Below are 18,595 nucleotides of genomic sequence, written 5' to 3'. Positions count from 1 at the left end.
CTTAGTATATGAACACCCAAAAAAATTGGGGACAGGATTTGAAAAGTTTAAGAGGTCGTAAAAAAAAAAATAGTCACACTCAGGACCTTCGGGTCAAAAATGACCCCCATAGGAAATGAATGGGAAATTCGTTTTTTTGTGCATACAATCTACAAATCAGCCAGGATGCAGAAAAAAGGACTCAACAGTGAAGGGGTGAATCTCTAAAACATCAAGAGTGCAAAACAGACAAAAAACACACACACACACACACACACACACACAAAAACACACGCACACACAATTTAACGCGTGCCATTCCAAAAGCTAATTGTGTTTGTGTGTGTGTGTGAGTTTTTTGTCTGTTTTGCACTCTTGATATTTTGGAGATTCACCCCTTCACTGTTGAGTCCTTTTTTTCTGCATCCTGGCTGATTTCTAGATTGTATGCACAAAAAAAACTCTGTATTTTCATATTTTTGACAATTTCCCATTCATTTCCTATGGGGGTCATTTTTGACCCGAAAGTCCTGAGTGTGACTTTTTTTACGACCACTTAAGACTTTTAAAATCCTGTCCCCAATAAAGTCACCAAGTTTCAGACCATTCCGATGAAGCTACGATTTTTAATATTTTTTATTTTAAAAAATTCGGGTCAGAAATGACCGAAGAGCCCCAGAGGGTTAAATGTCCTAAGGCCTAATCCCTGTCTGTGAAATCAGGCCTTAGAGTTCATCAAACTTGCAAATTATGACTGCTACCATTATAAAACTGCATTAAAATATATTCTATTTTGGGGAAATTCTGTACATTGGAAACAAAATGAGAGAAAACTAAAATGAGATCATGTCCATCTGTGATATAGAAACAAAACAAACCATTTGGGTTGTTTTAAGTCATTATTTAATGGGATTCAATTGAACAGCCATAGTAAGCTTGTTAAAAAATACAGTTGGACAGAAGATCATAAAACATCCAAATATGTCTGAGAAACATCACCCCAGGCCACAAAACTGCAGGAAATCGACAATGGGCAACAGAGAAAAGAAAACGGGGTTCCTATTCCCCATAAAACTGTGAGCCGTGTGTTAAAAGAACTGCTGAAATCCTTCCCTTCAGTATGGACAGTGCATAGGTCTTCAGGCTATAACCCTCAACAGCGACAAGAAATTGGACAGTTCAGGCTGAATCAACAAATCCAGAGATTTCCTCAGGTGTGTTTTCCTCACTCAGATGAAGTCGTGGCGTTACACTGATGTGCCCTCTGCAGGTGGAGCTGCTTTATTTTCTTCAGGTTTCATAGCAGGGAAGAGAAGCACCTCCTGAATAGTAGAGCACATCGATTCATATCAGATGCAGTCCACGGAATCATCTTTGACTGATTTTATTACAGGGCTGCAATGTGTTAGTTCTAGTTTTTCTAATGAAAAGGTGTCATGGCGGGTCATACCTTGATGTTGTTGGAGTCCGTGAGGAACATGGTGAGCCGGTCGATGCCCATGCCCCATCCTGCCGTGGGTGGAAGGCCGTATTCTAAGGCAGTGCAGAAGGTCTCATCAATAAACATCGCCTCGTCGTCACCTTCTGCCTTGGCCTGCGGACACAGTATGAACATTCATTCACCTGGAGGTTACTTTCTAGCCAAAGCAGCCTGTTAGGGATGTGCCCGAAGCCCAATTCCGAATTCGAAAAGGCATGGAAAATGAATAACACATTGGACATGGACCATGGTTAGGCTTGCACGGTTACATTACAGTACATCAGATTTCACTCATCATGTGATCTGGAAATGTGTGGGCAGCACCGCCGCTCCCTATAGACAGAGTACGTGTGTTCGCAAAATGGAGAGAAAGCGAGTGTGCATTCAAAAGTGATTTCCACCCCACATATTGATAGTGGCTCCCTGATGCCCGCAAATTATATACAATATAATGACCCAACTATATAATTGCGACAGAACTCAAAAGCATTGAGGTTTCCTCCAATTTCTTATGTTTTCCCCATCACATGTCCCGTTAGGGGCATCGTAGAATGAGTCCTTTCCTTTCCGAACAAAGTATTTGGCTTGAGGCACATCCCTACTTCAGGAAAGATGAATGTGTATTTAAATTGGGTCATTTATATAGTAGAAATGTGAAATTATTTTATACGTTTGCTAGGGGTGGGAATCTCTAGGCACCTCACAATTCGATTCGATTACGATTCAGAGGGCTGCGATGCGATCGTGAAACGATTATCGATGAATCTTTTTCTCTATACAGATTTTCTTTTTTTCTCACATGGCAATTTTAAAGCAAAGTATTTGTAATGACCCATAATGAATTTACTTCCAATATATTTTTATTAATAAAATAAATGGAAGGGATTTTGCAAGTGAATTCCTCATGTTTGTTGTGTTTCCAAAATATTTCAGTTTCGTTTTACACAACTTACATATGGTGTGGCTCGTCGATGTCATTTTCCCCTTCATAGAAGCCAAAGTGCTTCCACACGCTTGCTTTTAATGTTGAGGGCACCGGTTGGATTTCATGCTCTGCCATCATGCGTATCTGTTAGGTGTAGGGTTGGGTACCGAACTCGGTACTTTTAAGGGCACCGACCGAATTACGTCGGTACTACCGAGTACCGATTCACATTAAATCAATCGGTACCAAATTTCGGTACCTGAGAACGCATATTGTGATATAGACTAGTGTCTGTAAATATTAAACCGCGAAAAGACCATTTAAATATGAATCATGCGTGTCTCTGTGCGAATGAATGCCATAGACGCGCGAGTCACTTAAGGAGCATTTTACCGTTTCATTTGAGAAAAACTACCATCATATCAAACACACACAAACTCAAATGAACGGCAACCCGTCAAAATAAAAGTTCGGCTAACTTGACAAATAAATTACTGTTGTAAAGTAGAATTTAGATACGTCTCAATGTAATAATAATACTCACACTAATGTAATAATAATAAATGATCAAAACGTAATTTTTTTTTAAGGTTTAAAACAAATAAATTCTCTCTTCATGTTTTCATTTTAACCATATAAAGCTCAGTTGTGCAGCACTTTGTTTGACAAAAAAAGCTTAATTTTAACCATATAAAGCTCAGTTGTGCAGCACTTTGACAAAAAAAAAAGCTTAATTAAATTAAAAGATAAATAAAATGAATGTTTTATGTCTTCATTTGATTACCAGAAAATACATAACACATAATTTGTGGGAAATCTTTTCATAGAAATTAAATTAAAAAGAAAAAATAATAATATGGTTGTTTTTATTAATTAAATTAAGTACCTAGTAGCCTACTATTTACTAGTAAATATTACAGTAATCAAACATCACAGACAATGGCAGACAGAGACCAGGGCAGCTCTGGCATAATGTCAATAACACTTTCATAAATGACTTACAGGTTCTTCACAGTTATTTATGTAAACATCCTAAAAGTACCAAAAAAAGGTACCGGTACCGAATTTCAGGTACCGGTACCGATACCGGTTAAAATGTGAACGGTACCCAACCCTAGTTATGAGCAAGCCACAGACTGTCCGGGCGATGCACTTCCCGTGATTCAGAGTTCTGCCTTTTTTCGTTCCGTATTATTACGTTATCAACATTTAGAAAATCGATTTGACATTTGTGAATCGATTCAGAATCGCCCACGTCCGCATCGCGATGCATCTAAGAATCGATTTTTTTCCCCCACCCCTAAAGTTGGTGCCTTCTAGACTGAGAAAAGCCAGAAAATGTATTTTTGGCTCATATGGATGAAAGACAACAACTCCCAGAATGCACTTGCTTCACTGCCCTATGAGGCCACTCCCAAGCCACGCCTACCGGAGATTCCCACCCCTAGCAAACTTATAAAATAATTTCACATTTCTACTATATAAATGACCCAATTTAAATACACATTCATCTTTCCTGGTTACAGCTCTTGCCCACCGCGGCTCCACCCCACCGTCATTTAGATTTTTATAGTAATAAAAATAATTTAGTTCAGTTAGAGAACAGACACTACTATTAAAAACTGAACGTGTCTGTTCAATACAGGGTGAGCTGAGCGACATGATCATTCGAATATACTACCGGGTTTCTACTGATACAAAGCCTAATGCTAAATCGCTGACGTAAAACATTAATACAAGGTGTGTTGTGGCCACAGCTTATTTTAATAAAGCAGCCATCTTGGTATATAATACAAAACCAAGCAGCTAACATATACTACTAGTGCGGGGTTAAAAATATTGATTTATCAATTCTATCCGGTTGTCATTATGAAGAACCGATAGAGATGCATAAATCCCAAAAATCGATCTCCTGTCTATGCTATTTTCAGTTGATTAATGAACAAAGATTTGTGGTGTGTCCCAACCCATATCATGGCTCATGTAATCCGTTTCAAGTGCAGAAAGACGTCAGTAAAACAGCTTGAAAACAATGTAACATTTACCTCCGTGATTAAAAACTCAGTCAGTTAGAAAATAACCACATGCGTGCGCTGTATTGCACATTCATTGTATTTTAACTTAATCTGTTCTTCAATATGCAATGAATGTTTGAATTCATGTTTTTATGACAGCTACCATTTATATGCTTTAAAAAAATGAGCAGAAACATAATATCATCATTAAAAATATATCAATATAAGGTCAATATAAAAACGTCCTTATTTAAATGCAAATATCCTACAAATCAGTTCATTTTAACCTTTAATATTATTGTGATGTACCAACTGGTGTTCCCTGTATAGTTTAAGCATTTTTTTTCCTTAAGATAATTTCCTACGTACTGTACCTGACAGGCCCCAATTAATCGATATCAGATCTGATCAAATCGCAAGCTTGTGAATTCGAAATCGAATCATGAAAGTAGTCCAAAGCCCAGCCCTATTAGCCTGGCTCCGCCCTCCAACGTACTTCTGCTCAATTTTCATTTTCCTTCAGTGCCCAGTCTGGGAATCGGTATATTCTCTGGATTTCTCCGGTCCAAATTTAAACCGGTCCAATCAGCGAACAGAGGGAGTGGCTGAGAACTGATGGCGCTAGTTTGAGATGACATACGAGCAATTGGTTATGGCAGATCCAATAGTTTTAAGCTTCAACAGAGTACCCGCCTTCAAGGAAGTTAATGCTTGTCAATGGAGAGTGGCCAGACTCTCTGTACAAATGAAATGTCCGAGAGTATGGTAGGACCAGGAAACAGTTTCAAAAGTTTGGCCTTACGATTTTCTTTATGTTTTTGAGAGAAGTCTCTTATATGCACCAAAGCTGCATTTATTTGAACAAAAATACAGTAAAAACAGTAATATGATGTATCTGATAGTTTCACCTTAGCCTGCTGCTCAAACAGTTCTCGTTGTCTGATAGGATCGTTCAACTCTGTGTAGGCATTGCAGATCTCCTTCTTCATCACAAAGAGTTCGAATCGCTCGGTTAGACCTTTCTGTGATCGGTGCCTGAGGAGGAGAGGCAGATAATACATCAACTGAATGTGTTAGATCAGGGGTGTCCAAACCTGTCCTGCAGAGTTCAGCTCCAGCCCTCATTAAAACGCACCTGAATATTAGCTAATCAAGGTCTTCAGACTCACTAGGGCCGTTTCTCAATATGCGTTCTTAAGCGATCTTGTGTCCTTGTGTTCTCATCATCAACTGTCGAAGTTCAATTCCAATACTCAAGAACTTCAAGGATTAGTTCACCCAAAAATGAAAATTAGACCATGGTTTGCTCACCCTCAAGTGATGTACAAAATCGAAACTTTTCATTTTCCGTCGGTCTTAGTACACGATGTAATTACAGAAGAGTCAAGTTGTAAATAGGAAAAATAATTGAAAGTCTTTGTGGTCATTTTTGAGCGAGATGCTAACGGTCTAATCAGATTCAATGATTCTATGCTAAGCTATGCTAAAGGGGCTACCGCCAGATCCGAATGGATTCGAAAATGGTAAAATTCAACTGTTTAACTCTAGGGGAGATGGAAAATGAGCCTATTTTCAAAAAATTGTCTCCTTTAACATTGCCAAAGCATAGGTAACTACTCATTTTCATAAATGCACGCGTTAAAATAAAAAGATTAAATGAAATAAAAATGTCTAATAATATGTAAAATGTTTTAATAGGTTGTGACATTTGTTTGTGATGTTATGTTGTATTTACTGTGCATAAGCCACTACTTATAATATGCTGGGACGGTCAGATGAGCAACAAGATCGCAGCACATCTCAATTCTCACAAGGATGCATTTCTGTGTCCTCACGTCCTTCCGAGTTTGTTCTTTTAAGGTCGCCTGTCAAGACCGATCACCACAAGAATGCAAGTCCATTCTTTGCATTCTTGGAATTGAAAAACAGCCTAGAACCTCAAGGCAAGTGTGTTGGAGCTAAAAATCTGCAGGACGTTGGCCTTCCATGAGCAGGATTGGACACCCCTGGGTTAGATCATTTGTGATTTAACCACACAGTGAAAAAACAGAAATCAAAGTCAGGCACATACCATTTAGCTAGAGGACTCATGATCTGTGGATGATCACAGATGAATGTTGGGTTGATGCACTTCACCTCCAGGAAGTCTCCCACCAACTATCAACAACAAAATGGCAGTTTAAACGTGTTGATGAACATAGTGAATATGAAAAGTATAAATCATTTGTAAATACGCTAATTGTTGTTGATGATATGAAGTGCTTTTTGTGTTAATACATATTTTTGTGAGCATTATACAATTTCACAGATCTGCTCGTGTGCCTTGTGGCCAAGCAAGTATTTGCCATTAAAAAAGCCAAAAAGGAACACGAGTTAATGCATTAACTAACAACGAGCAATATATTTCTACACATTTATTAACCATGTTAGTTAATAATTTTCTTGTTCATGTTAGTTGACAGTGCATTAAAGGATTAGTTCACTTCAAAATGAAAATTCCTGATAATTTACTCACCCCCATCTCATCCAAGATGTTCATGTCTTTCTTCAGTTGAAAAGAAATTAAGTTTTTGAGGAAAACATTCCAGGATTTTTCTCCACAGAATGGACTTAAATGGCAACCAACTGGTTGAAGGTGCAAATCTATACAATTTCAAAGGGCTTCAGAGGCTCTGCACGATCCCAGCAGAGGAATAGGGTCTTATCTAGCGAAACCAGTCATTAAAAAAATATATACTTTTTAAATTAAATTGCTCATCTTGCGCTGCTCTGAGGTGCGGCAAGGATTACGTAATCACGTCAGAAAGGTCACGCTAGACGTAGTCAGAAGTACCGGCCCCGTATTTACACGTGCACGTGCGTAATACAAATGGCCTTTAGCAAAAAAAAAAAAAAAGGTACAACAACGATGCCGGACGATTTTGAAGTTGGAGATGGAGTTTTTTTGGTAAAGGGCACTTGTATTAGTCTTGTTCACTTGGGGCGGTACTTCTGTCTACGTCTAGCGTGACCTTTCCGACGTGATTACGTAATCCGTGCCGAGCCGCAGAGCAAGATGAGCAATTTATGTAAAAAAGTATATACATTTTTATTTTTCTTTGAAAATGGCCAATGGTTTTGCTAGATAAGACCCTATTCCTCGTCTGCAGAGCCTCTGAAGCCCTTCGGAGCCCTTTGAAACTGCATTGATTTGGACCTTCAACATTTTGGTTGCCATAGAAATGCATTCTGTGGAGAAAAATCCTGGAAATGTTTTCCTCATAAAACTTAATTTCTTTTTGACTGAAGAAACAAAGACATGAATATCTTGGATGAGTTTGGGGTGAGTAAAATATCAGGACATTTTCATTTTGAAGTGAAATAGATTAGATTTGCATTTTAAATGCTCATTATTATGGTTTAGTATTTCTCCCCTACAAAAAAGAAAAAAAAGAAAAAAAGGGGGGCCTTTTTTTTGGTTGTTACTGAAAATCGAATTCTCGCAAAGTCACAATATGCTTAAAGGGTTACTTCAGTGATTTAGCATTAAGCTTTCTATTTAAACTGGGTCATATATGCAGTAGAAATGTGTTTTTTTTTTATTTGATGCCTTCTAGACTGATGAAAGACATCAACTCCAGAATGCACTTGCTTCGCTGCCCTACAAGGCCACTCCGTACACCGTCGTGTAGATCTTCCTAGTAATATAATAATTTTGTTCAGTTAGAGAATAAACACTACAATTAAAAACTGAACGTGTCTTTTCAATAAAGTGAGTGAGCTGAATGAGAGTCACGGCACAGACGCAGCAGTGTCAGATTTCATTCATCACAAAGAGCTGAGGTAACATTAAGCGCCAGTCTGGAATGTTTTCAGATCGCATATGGAAGCTAAACTATCACAGGAATTCCTTGAAAAGTTGAAATAATCACTTTACTCTGCACCGTGCTCCGTTACAATTGTCCGTGCGGCCGTCTGTGCCTTACATTCTGTGCGTGAGATCTCTCCCCTTTGGGCGGGTTGATAACAAGTGGAACAGCTCCATCTAGTGGCTGTAGTTTTTAGACTCTGGCCAAAAAAATCCTCAAATCCTCATCGTCGCAAAATGACGATATTTGCGTCATCGGAGGATTTTTTTCCAGAAATAAAATGCATAATTCTCTCATCTCAGGGGGATATGAGGGGGGAAAGTACCATCATTTGAATATACTACCGGGTTTCTATTGATATAAAGCTTAATGCTAAATCACTGAAGTAACCCTTTAAAGTCCTCATGAAATCAAAATCGGTCTTATTTACTTTGTTAGCCCACATTACAGGTCTTAGGGTGAACAATTAATCCGTGCAAGTTAATACACATAAAAAAATTGTTTGCCGTGGTAATCTTTAATCAAAATCTGAAAAGTAACTTCCGGTCTTGAATGGCGTTCCCTTTCCGATGACGACTATGCGCCGGCTTGGGTTTGAATATCCTTAACCACTCCCCTCCAATCGTTAGTCTGCTATGAGCGAGAGATGGAGAGGAGAAGCGCTGAAGTGAAACCCTGCCCTCTATTCAATATTCCGTTTCGCTTGGAAATACGTCACAGCACTGAAATAAAATCAGTTGCAACTTCCGGTTCACTGGGACTTTAATCATAACCGATTAGGGGTGTGACGAGTGCTCGTGCCACGAGATCTCACCAGACTAAAATGTGACAAGATTTCGCGTCATATTGTCATGACGGAGTGTGAGGGTGAAGTTAGGACAGAATATTGCTGCATCCCAATGCGCCTAGTTATACTACAACCTAAAAGTATGTACTCCTTTTTGTGAAGAAGTGTAGCAGAAGAGTATGCTAGCTTTGGGACATACTACTTCATCTTTAACGGACTGTTACCTATTTGCATGCATCCAGTCACCGTTTAAACATTTGATCAATGTATTCAATGTAAGTTTTTACCTCAGTATGTTTCTTCTGCGGATTGTTTTGATGGTCCCTCACAAAGAGCCTCAACAGTGTGACATTGTTACCAGAAATACACTATCCATTATCAATCACTGTTTACATGGAACGTAATAAAATCAGAATCATTCTTGCGTTTAATGCTTCCCTGTTGTTTTTTTGTCACTTCAGTTTTGAATAGGTTACTTGTCCGGTCAGGGCAATTAAATTCTCTTCTACTTGTCCCAACAAAAAAAATCCACATAACCCGGAAAAGCGTTAATGTCGAGCCCTAAAATGTATTAAACATCTTAACTTTATGAGGTTATTTATAGAGTTTTGTCTTTAGAACAATCTTAAGAAATGCTTTTGGGAATACAAAAGTATTTTTAAGTTAGAAAAGACAAAGAAAATAGCAGTTAAGAATTTTACTCCCAAGAACATTTTGTGAATCCAGCCATGAGCTCTTTTCCATCCCAGTCACTCATTTCTATTATAGTGGCAGCTTCTGGCCAGAGCAGCATACCTTATCAAGAAGACGAGCAGTCGTCCTAGGAGGAGGGCATTCAACTTCTTTCTGAACACAAAGGTCATCTAAGAACTTGCGCGTTTCTATCAAAAGACATGAGTTTTTTAGAGTAAATCTCCACTGCCTGTTTGATTATGTGAAGTAATTTTCATGATCACAGATCTCATGCTCTTTTGTTTACTGACTGTAACCCTTACCATCACTGTCGTAGGTGTCAGGAGCTGGAAACTTCACTCCCAATTCCTTCTCCAGGTCTTGAGTCATGCTGATCCGTCTGAAGGGAGGAGTGAAGTCTATTTCTTGGGCTTGTCCTTCTGGACCATCAGGGTGATACGTCACCTTATAACCTCCAGTGATGTGCTTAACCATTCCTGCGAAAGCAACAAAGAAACGTCAGACACATCTTGTTATATAAATGAACACATTTAAATTAAAGGGACAGTTCACCCAAAAATGAAAATTCTCCCATCATGTATTAACCCATCCATGATGTATATGACTTTCTTCAGATAATTACAAACAAAGATTTTTTAGGAAAATAACACACAGCGATCGTGACAGTAACTCATACAACCCCAGTGAATCAATGTCTTCATCACGTTTCACAACTTCCCTCTCATAAACGCTCGAATGACCATACATCATAATATTTATGGTTTAAAAACAAGTATTTTTCTTACACTAACCCATTGTTTCACTTCAGAAGACATTGATTCATCCACTGGGGTCGAGTGTAGGGATGGGCAACAGTGGTCGAGTAATCGAGTACTCGAACGTGACAGCGATCATCGATCATGAGAACGATGATCGCCCTGAAAAAAATATATTTGTCTCTTTTTTATTGGTTATTGCATCGTTTTGCGGAGGTCTGATTGGTTAGCGTTTTACAGCACGCCTCCAGACCGCGGCGAAATAAAGGCGTGCACTGCAGTGATGTCTGGAATCATGATGATCATTGAATGGTTAGTGCAAGATGTGCAGCGCCAATCTGTCATAGCCTACATAGCATTATAATGAAAACACGATGGAAATAGAATGCTGTAAATGATCTGTGCTTAGTTCCCCGTGTATCAGCTGATCCACAGAGAAACTAGCGGGAACACTCAGACTAGCGCGTGAAGTTCATGTGAGCATCCGCGTCCTTATCTGCAGATGCACATTGTAAGATACTTTTATGTTGTCTATATCTGATTAATCTAATATAAAAAGCGTTTGGTTGAGCTTAATAAGCTAGAAAAGCGCTGCCGTTATACCGGCTGTTGTTCATTCTCTTCAGTTTCAGCTCAAACGCATATTACATGCTCGACATGATGGTTTAGAGACGGTCATATTCTTTTCAGATAGGCTATTTCTTTCTCAGAATCATTGATATTAGTAATGCAGCACTGCTATACTGTTCTCGTATTTTTAACAGTAGACCTAGTTTATTTAAAGCTGTTTTTCGCTATGAGTTTGAAAACGCGCAGTGATGTCTGTAAACGCTTCGATCATGAATAATAAAATTAAGTGCATGATGTGCAGAGTCAATCTGTCAAAGCATTATAATGAGAACACGATTTTAATAAAATGTTTCTGTGTGCTTTCGTTGTCTGTGTATCAGCGTTGTTAAGGGAAGAGCGCATTCAAAATGTTCTGTTTCAAACCCTTCGCCTGTAAAATCTAGCACGCTGAAGTTCACGTGCGCATTCACGTCCTTTTGTGTTGATTTATGTTGTAATAGGTTCATAATAATCTTCATATTAATATTGATATATGGTGCGTTTGGTTGAGTTTATTAACCAGCTAGCAAGCTCTGCAGGGTGGTGTTATTTCACAGTTTCAGCTCAAAGGCAATGCTCGATATTACTGACTTGTTTAAGACGGTCATTTTATAAAGATGTTTCTTTTTCAAAGACATTTATGCATCATAATCTAGCAGTTATTTTTTGTTTTATATGTTCATGTTTTCATATACCCGTTTTCATGTCACGTTTGTATTTGTCAACAACCATTTTAACCATTTACAAAAAGTCATATATGGAAATGGTCCAAATCAGAATAGAAAAGAGATTACAGATTACTGGTACATTGTGCTGTTCACACTGTTATAAAACCTAAAAATCTGATTTAAGTCGCATATGCGCAAAAAAAAATCCTATATGGGCCACTTTCACCTTCAGTCTGACCCTATCCTAACAAACCTGAGAGAAGCTTCTCTGTGATTTCCATCAGGTCATGATAGTCCGCATAAGCCATGTAGAACTCGCATGTGGTGAACTCAGGGTTGTGGGTGAGATCGATGCCTTCATTACGGAACTGACGCCCAACCTCATACACACGGTCGATTCCTCCGACTACCAACATCTGAAACATCGATGAAGGTTAGTTATCCAATATAACTCAAGAACGTCAACATTTCACATTTGAACAGCTGCTGCAGTGACACATTTACCTTATGGTAAAGCTCAGGAGCAATTCTCATGTAGAGCTTCATATTGAGCTCGTTGTGGTGGGTGACAAAAGGTCTTGCTACAGCTCCACCAGGTATCACATTCATCATTGGTGTTTCAATCTGTAAAACACATTCATAAACGGCAACCAGTAAATCATGGGGGAACTGAAGAACCTCTATCAGCAGAGGACATAAATCTCCACTGATTGTTCTTTACAGAGATCTCCCTCTTGTGGACAACATCCTTACCTCAAGAAACCCAAGCTGGTCCAGAAAGCTGCGGAGATAAGTGATAATCTTGGAACGCGTAACAAACTTCTGTCGCACAGAGTCATTAAGAATCAGGTCCAGATATCGCTGTCGGAACCTGGTTTCCTAAAGGAACATGAAAAAAGATCATCATGCTGATTTCAAAATTAATAATGTAATACAATTTCCCATCTTCCCTTTTTTCTTTATTGAACAGATGAAATGCAGCTTTTGGTCTGCATTTCAGTGATTAATTTTAGAAAGCTGAAATCCTTCCTGTGAATGCACTGCATAACACACAATACATCTGATTAATTCACTGATGAGCACTTGGGGCCAGTTGTTCAAAAGTAATCTGATCAGTGTTCAGCAATCGAACTGGATCAAATCTTGGAATTCAGTTGTTCAAAAGAAAAAAAGGATTCTGAAATCAGATCATAAAATCTTGGTTTTGATCTGGATCAAATCATCAGTTTGTGTTGTTCTAAACTTTTCAGTAAGATTGGGATACTTTTGATAAAAAAATAAAATAATAAAAAATAGGATTCAGGAACAAAAATTTAATAAAACTTTAAAACTGGATTAGTTTAAATTTTAAAGTAATAAATTAGCAGTAGACATTATTAGGCTACCTATTAAGCCTTTCGGTAGCCTACAGTAAACCTAAACAAAGATTTTGGCACCATAAAATAATCCCCAAACAGCTGTAAATATCAAACAAACATATTATATTTAAATATCACTTATAAGACTTTACTTTTTATCAATTATAAGAGATGAACCAGTCAAAAGTTCTTTGCGAGAGGGTTTTCCAAATCCAGATCATTGTGATCCAGATTTTTCTTTTTGGACAACTGGCCCTCAGGCATCTACTGCCAACTGTGACAATGTGTAAACGCTAAAGCTCTGGGAAAAAGTCAATGTCTCAATGTCGTTGCACCGAGCAATAACTACTATTAAAGGAACACGGCAACTTTTCGGGACTTCAGCTTATTCACTGTATCCCCCAGAGTTAGATAAATCCATACATACCATTCTCATCTCCGTGCGTGCCATAACTCTGTCTGACGCACCCACCGCTAGCCTAGCTTAGCACAAAGACTGGAGGTAAACGGCTCCAGCTAGCCAACTGCTCAATAAGTTGCAAAATAACACCAACATTTTCCTATTTACATGTTGTGATGTGTATAGTAACATTGTGTACTAAGACTGATGGAAAATGAAAAGTTGCGATTTTCTAGGCTGATCTGGCAAGGAACTATTCTCTCATTCCTGCGTAATAATAAAGGAACTTTGCTGTCGTCCCATGAGTGCAGCGGCGCAATGATATTACACAGCGCCTGATATTAGTCCCCAGCGCTCCCTGTGCAAGCAGATTGTCACGTTGGTTATGTTGACGGAAGTTAGCCTATTTTCAGGCGCTGCGTAACATGGTGCCACAGTTCCTTGATTATTACGCAGGAATGAGAGAATATTCCTAGCCATTTCAGTCTAGAAAATCACAACTTTTCATTTTCCGTCGGTATATCAGTATATCATTTCCATAATAAACACTTTTTAATAAGCACAATAAGTTCCTGTCAGTTGCCTATTAGTTTCTGCTGTGCTACTGTACGGTACTGTACTAGGGGTACTAAATTGTAACCCTAAATTCCAGAGTCAAAGGGTGTGCGGAAAACGAAGGGTGAAACCGAAAGGGAGTTGTTAAAGAAACTAGTCTTTACCTTGTCTTTCAGGCCAAAGTGAAGGTGGGGAAGCATATGAAGGCACGGAGACAACAGCGTCATCTCCACTGGGATGATGCTCAACTCGCCCTTCTTTGTCTTGCCAGGGTTCCCCCGGACACCAATGATGTCCCCGCGCCTTAATTTGTTGTTGATGTGCACAAAATCTTCTTCAGATTTGTAGCTCCTAAGAACAAAAGAATGAACACAGGTTACGTTACTATGTCAAAATGTGAAATGCCTGTGAAATGTGACGCCGTGGAGTGCAAATCCGACCTGGAGTTGGCCATGACCTGCAGCTTGACTCCCTCTCCTCGCAGGTCATAGAACAGCAGCTTGGCACCTGAGGCCCTCTTAGCGTGGACACGACCTTTCAAATCAAGCACGAACACAAAGGCACAAAATAAGTCAATTCAAGTCAAGTCAACTTTATTTATATAGCGCTTTTAACAATGTAGATTGTTTCAAAGCAGCTTTACAGTGTTAAACAGGAAAATAATGCAGCATAATTTTATTCAGCTTTATAGCCATTCTGGAAAAAATGCTGATGTCATCAGTTCATTTCAATTATCATACAGTGACAGTGTGGGCTTTAGATCAATAATTCGATCAGTAATTTAGTTTAAATGGTTAATTTAGTTTATTATTTAGATTTATTTCGATGTTTAGTCGAACTATGTAGTAAAAAATTGTTCGGGAGAAGACCTAAGCATATACAGCAGTCCCAGACGGAGTACTGAAGGAAAATTAAAATTGAGCGGAAGTACGTAGGAGGGCGGAGCCAGGCTAGTCTTGCATATCCAGACCTTCAGACTGACGGCAAAAGCTCTGGACTAATCACAGCTTTCTTTGGTCAAGGACCGCCCAAGAGGACGTTTTACTGACATGAAACAACTACTCACAGTTAGTTTTGATCTGCGTCATTAGGGGCATGAAAATGTAAAGTTGATGTCCCTGCAATAAAAGACCGGCGTGCATCTATGAATTATTCATTCAAGAACGTTGTTCCAAGTTTACTGCAACAATGGAGCTGCGAACTTCACATACTTTTGAAAATCTAGCCTTTAGTTGATCCTGGTAAGCGCTCGTTGTCACAGTTGTAAACACGACGTTGTTCTTCTTCCACGAGAAAGTTTGGCGTCACAGCATGTTTCAGGACGGACCGTTAACGAACGCAAGACACACGTCTCGTGGACATCCTGTAGAATTCAACCAATCAGATGACGACTTCGAAACTCCTGAAGTGTTTCCAGAAAAGTGTGCCATATGCACCAGATTCTCAGCCAATGGTCCGTGGCCGTGATCTCTGAGATCAGAGGAGTGACCTCTGACCTGATGTAGGAGTAGCGTACGCTTGGGTGAGAGCAGACGCCTCTTGCAGTTAAAACAAATAGGGCTGGGCAACAAACTCAAGCTCCTCTGACATTTCTTTGTAAAAATTCTCGTTTTAGACTTCTAGTTCATGACCGGTGTTTTGTTTTTCTCTATTCTCTGTGCTTCCGCGTTCATCAATACGCCATGCGTCAGGTCAGAGGTCACTCTTCCGCCAGAACTCAACTTGCGTACGGCCGTTACCAGAAGCCAGTGATTATAGTTTATAAAGTTATAAATACGGATATTTTTCTTGGAAAAACACATATGGCTTCGCTTCAGAAGGCCTTTATTAACCCCCTGTAGTTGTATGGATAACTTTTATGATGAATGGATGCGTTTTTTTTTAGCTAGGTACCATTCACTCCCATTAAAAAGCTCGGAAGAGCCAGGATATTTTTTTATATTGTGTTTGGCTGAAAGAAGAAAGTCATATACCTATGGTGGCTTTGGCATTTTTGGGTGAACTAACCCTTTAAAATACCAGTAAAAAACATTTACCTGATAAATTGAGGACAACATCAGTCAAGTGGTCCCCTGGCTGAAGGTGGTTATATCGCTCAATGAACTCCGTAAGCGATAAGTCCACATGGAACTTGTGAGGGTACGGGTCTTCAGCGGTTCCCTTCAAGGCTTGAATGGCTTGTGAACGTATCTTGAAGTATTGCTGTATTGAAAACAAGAGAGGCAAGACAAATCAGTCAGAATTGATTCTGAATTTGTGTGCCAAAAAAATGACTTCCATACTCAATACTCAATGTACATTTGGGTCCAGGGTTTCCTCATCGGCCCCATATTCATTTTGCTGTGGCTTGTCATTGGGCTCCTTCTGTTCCTGCTGTTCTTTGACCTTAGCTTCCTTCTCAGCGGCCTTCTTCTCAGCTTTCATGCGCCTTTTCAGCTCACTAAAGACATGTAGGGTTAGAAGCTCAGTCGTCACGCAGAGAAGCACAACTAGCATTGCTGTCGCACAGTTTGCACACCCAAAGTCTCTAGCAAGCACAATTTTTTTTGTGACAAAAGGTTGGTCGCTTTTCACATTAAATGGAAAGACCACCAACCTTTTGTCACTTTTCCAGCGACTTCCTTGAATAAGCAAAGGCAGGCTTTGTGAACTGGGAAGAGCAAACGTCTGCGCCCTGAACACTTGCAGCCCGCATATTCTGACCAGAGTCAACATGATGCGAACGCCCTATTTGATAAATCAAAAAAAAAAAAGGTCAGATTTATTACACCCTTACAAAAATGTACCATGGTACAGGGATGATATTATATGGTAATACCATGATACTGTGGAATTAGTTTTCACTATCAAAGATACATAGTATTATTATTGTGGTTTTGTTTTTATAATGTGGACAGTAACACTTAACAATAAGGTCCAAATAGTTTATATTAACTTACAATGAGCATTACATTTATCTCAGTATGATTTGAGTTTGAATGTGAAGAATGTTGGTAACCAGACAGTTTACGGCACCCATTGACTTCCATGGTAGGAAAAAAACACTATGGAAGTCAATGAGTGCCGTCAACTGTATGGTTACCAAAATTCTTCAAAATATCCTCTTTTATGATCAACATAAGAAAGAAAATCATACAGGTTTGGAACAACATGAGGCCGAGTAAATGACCAGTTTAATTTTTCAACAATCCCTTTAACAAAACATTACTGTAAAGTGTTACTGTGTGGACAAATTCTAGAATAATAATACTGCGATCATAATGCTGTTATGAAACACCTTTTAGTCCTGACAGCTACTCTAAAATGACAAACACAGCTGACCACGAACGAGTCGTTCTTTTGAGTCGGATCATTTTAATGAATCGGTTCATAAGAACCATCTCTTTACCAATTCGAAATGTTTGCCAACCGCCATAAAACGCCAAAAAATACTTCGAAAAAGCTTACTAATCAAATCATATATATATATATATATATATATATATATATATATATATATATATATATATATATATATATATATATATATAATGATTTAAACTTTTTCTGTTGTAAAAGTAGTTTGCTAGCATGCTATTCATTCCGAGGTCCGCTTTTGTCCGATTCGTAATGACCTATGGTAATGACCCGAAAACCGATAGTGAAAGCATTCAGAGAGTAACTGACTGATATCGCCGAAAAACAAGATACTTTCTGCCTAATCGCAGGAAGGTTACAATAATATATGTTTGCGACGTCACGAGGCAAAATAACCAACGAAACGGTTCTTTAAAACACCGAATAACGGAAAATTCGGACCTCTCATAAACGAATAACGTTACGCCATTAGCTTTCTGTAGACACGCCACGGAATTATGGGGAATGAAGTTGTCGTTTGGACAACTAAATGCAACCGGCGGTGCCGTTTGAGGATTTGCGAGCATAAACGAGATAACAAGGATGTTGGCGAGAGAGGATTATCGCCACAAATATTACAGGTGATGATTCGGAATCAAAACACGCCGTCAATCACGTTCACGCGGATCTAACCACGTTGCCCGGTGTGCGTTTTATCCCGAATCTCACAGCAGTGAAAGTCACGCTAAGCCATACAATGCACACACAAGCAAACGTATATGTAGTATCTCGTACAGAATCAGCATAATCTCTGTAACGCTATTAATGTCTTTACTTTTTGCTGAGTTTGTCCCCATCCACGACAGCTCCGTCTGCCATCTTCTCCGCGCTCTTCCGCCACACACACAGCAGCACGAGAGCAGTGAAGCCAGATATACAACACAAAAGCAATAAACTGGCTAATGTTTCACCACATTTCAGTGTAAAAGTACCGTTGCTTGGTGTTGCATCAGTTCCCTTTTCTTGTAATCATTTTTTTTAAATAAATATTTGCATTATTACATCAACACCGAGAGAAATGTTTATAGAAATCATAATAAACGAATAACACATTGTTACACATTGTCATAATGGTTAACTGTAAAATATAAATAAATATAAACAAAAAAGAACAAATAATAAAACAA

The 18,595-nt window shown here is 38.9% G+C and overlaps 1 protein-coding gene across 2 annotated transcripts; it reads right to left on the bottom strand.

Moving 5' to 3' along the window:
• Positions 1-622: 622 nt before the first annotated feature.
• Positions 623-18,351, bottom strand: kars1 (lysyl-tRNA synthetase 1). Of its 2 annotated transcripts, XM_079811007.1 has the most exons (15): positions 18,244-18,351; positions 16,669-16,799; positions 16,371-16,512; positions 16,109-16,274; positions 14,513-14,606; positions 14,237-14,423; positions 12,513-12,638; positions 12,264-12,383; positions 12,013-12,175; positions 10,030-10,203; positions 9,830-9,915; positions 6,471-6,556; positions 5,308-5,434; positions 1,430-1,573; positions 623-1,301 (listed from the first exon to the last, which is right to left on the bottom strand). In XM_079811007.1, exons 2-15 carry the CDS (start codon positions 16,785-16,787, stop codon positions 1,227-1,229), a joined length of 1,809 nt encoding a protein of 602 aa, XP_079667133.1. In that variant the 5' UTR covers positions 16,788-16,799; positions 18,244-18,351; the 3' UTR covers positions 623-1,226. The 2 variants fall into 2 exon arrangements, with proteins under 2 accessions (XP_079667133.1, XP_079667134.1); XM_079811008.1 differs by lacking the exon at positions 16,669-16,799 and having other exon boundaries at positions 18,244-18,340.
• Positions 18,352-18,595: the final 244 nt, after the last annotated feature.

The sequence above is a fragment of the Gobio gobio genome (assembly GCF_949357685.1).
Source record: "Gobio gobio genome assembly, chromosome: 2".
NCBI lineage: Eukaryota > Metazoa > Chordata > Actinopteri > Cypriniformes > Gobionidae > Gobio > Gobio gobio.
Note: the sequence above shows the minus strand (reverse complement) of the source record. Positions and strands in the feature narration are given on the sequence as shown.

Bases quoted from the DNA above. Each gene is read 5' to 3' on its own strand.
- kars1 (XM_079811007.1), bottom strand. From the start codon at position 16,787: ATGTTGACTCTGGTCAGAATATGCGGGCTGCAAGTGTTCAGGGCGCAG. The intron at 16,513-16,668 runs GTTGGTGGTCTT...ACATGTCTTTAG, and splicing joins CGCTGGAAAAGTGACAAAAG to TGAGCTGAAAAGGCGCATGA. The intron at 12,639-14,236 runs GTAAAGACTAGT...ATGTTCCTTTAG, and splicing joins ACTTTGGCCTGAAAGACAAG to GAAACCAGGTTCCGACAGCG.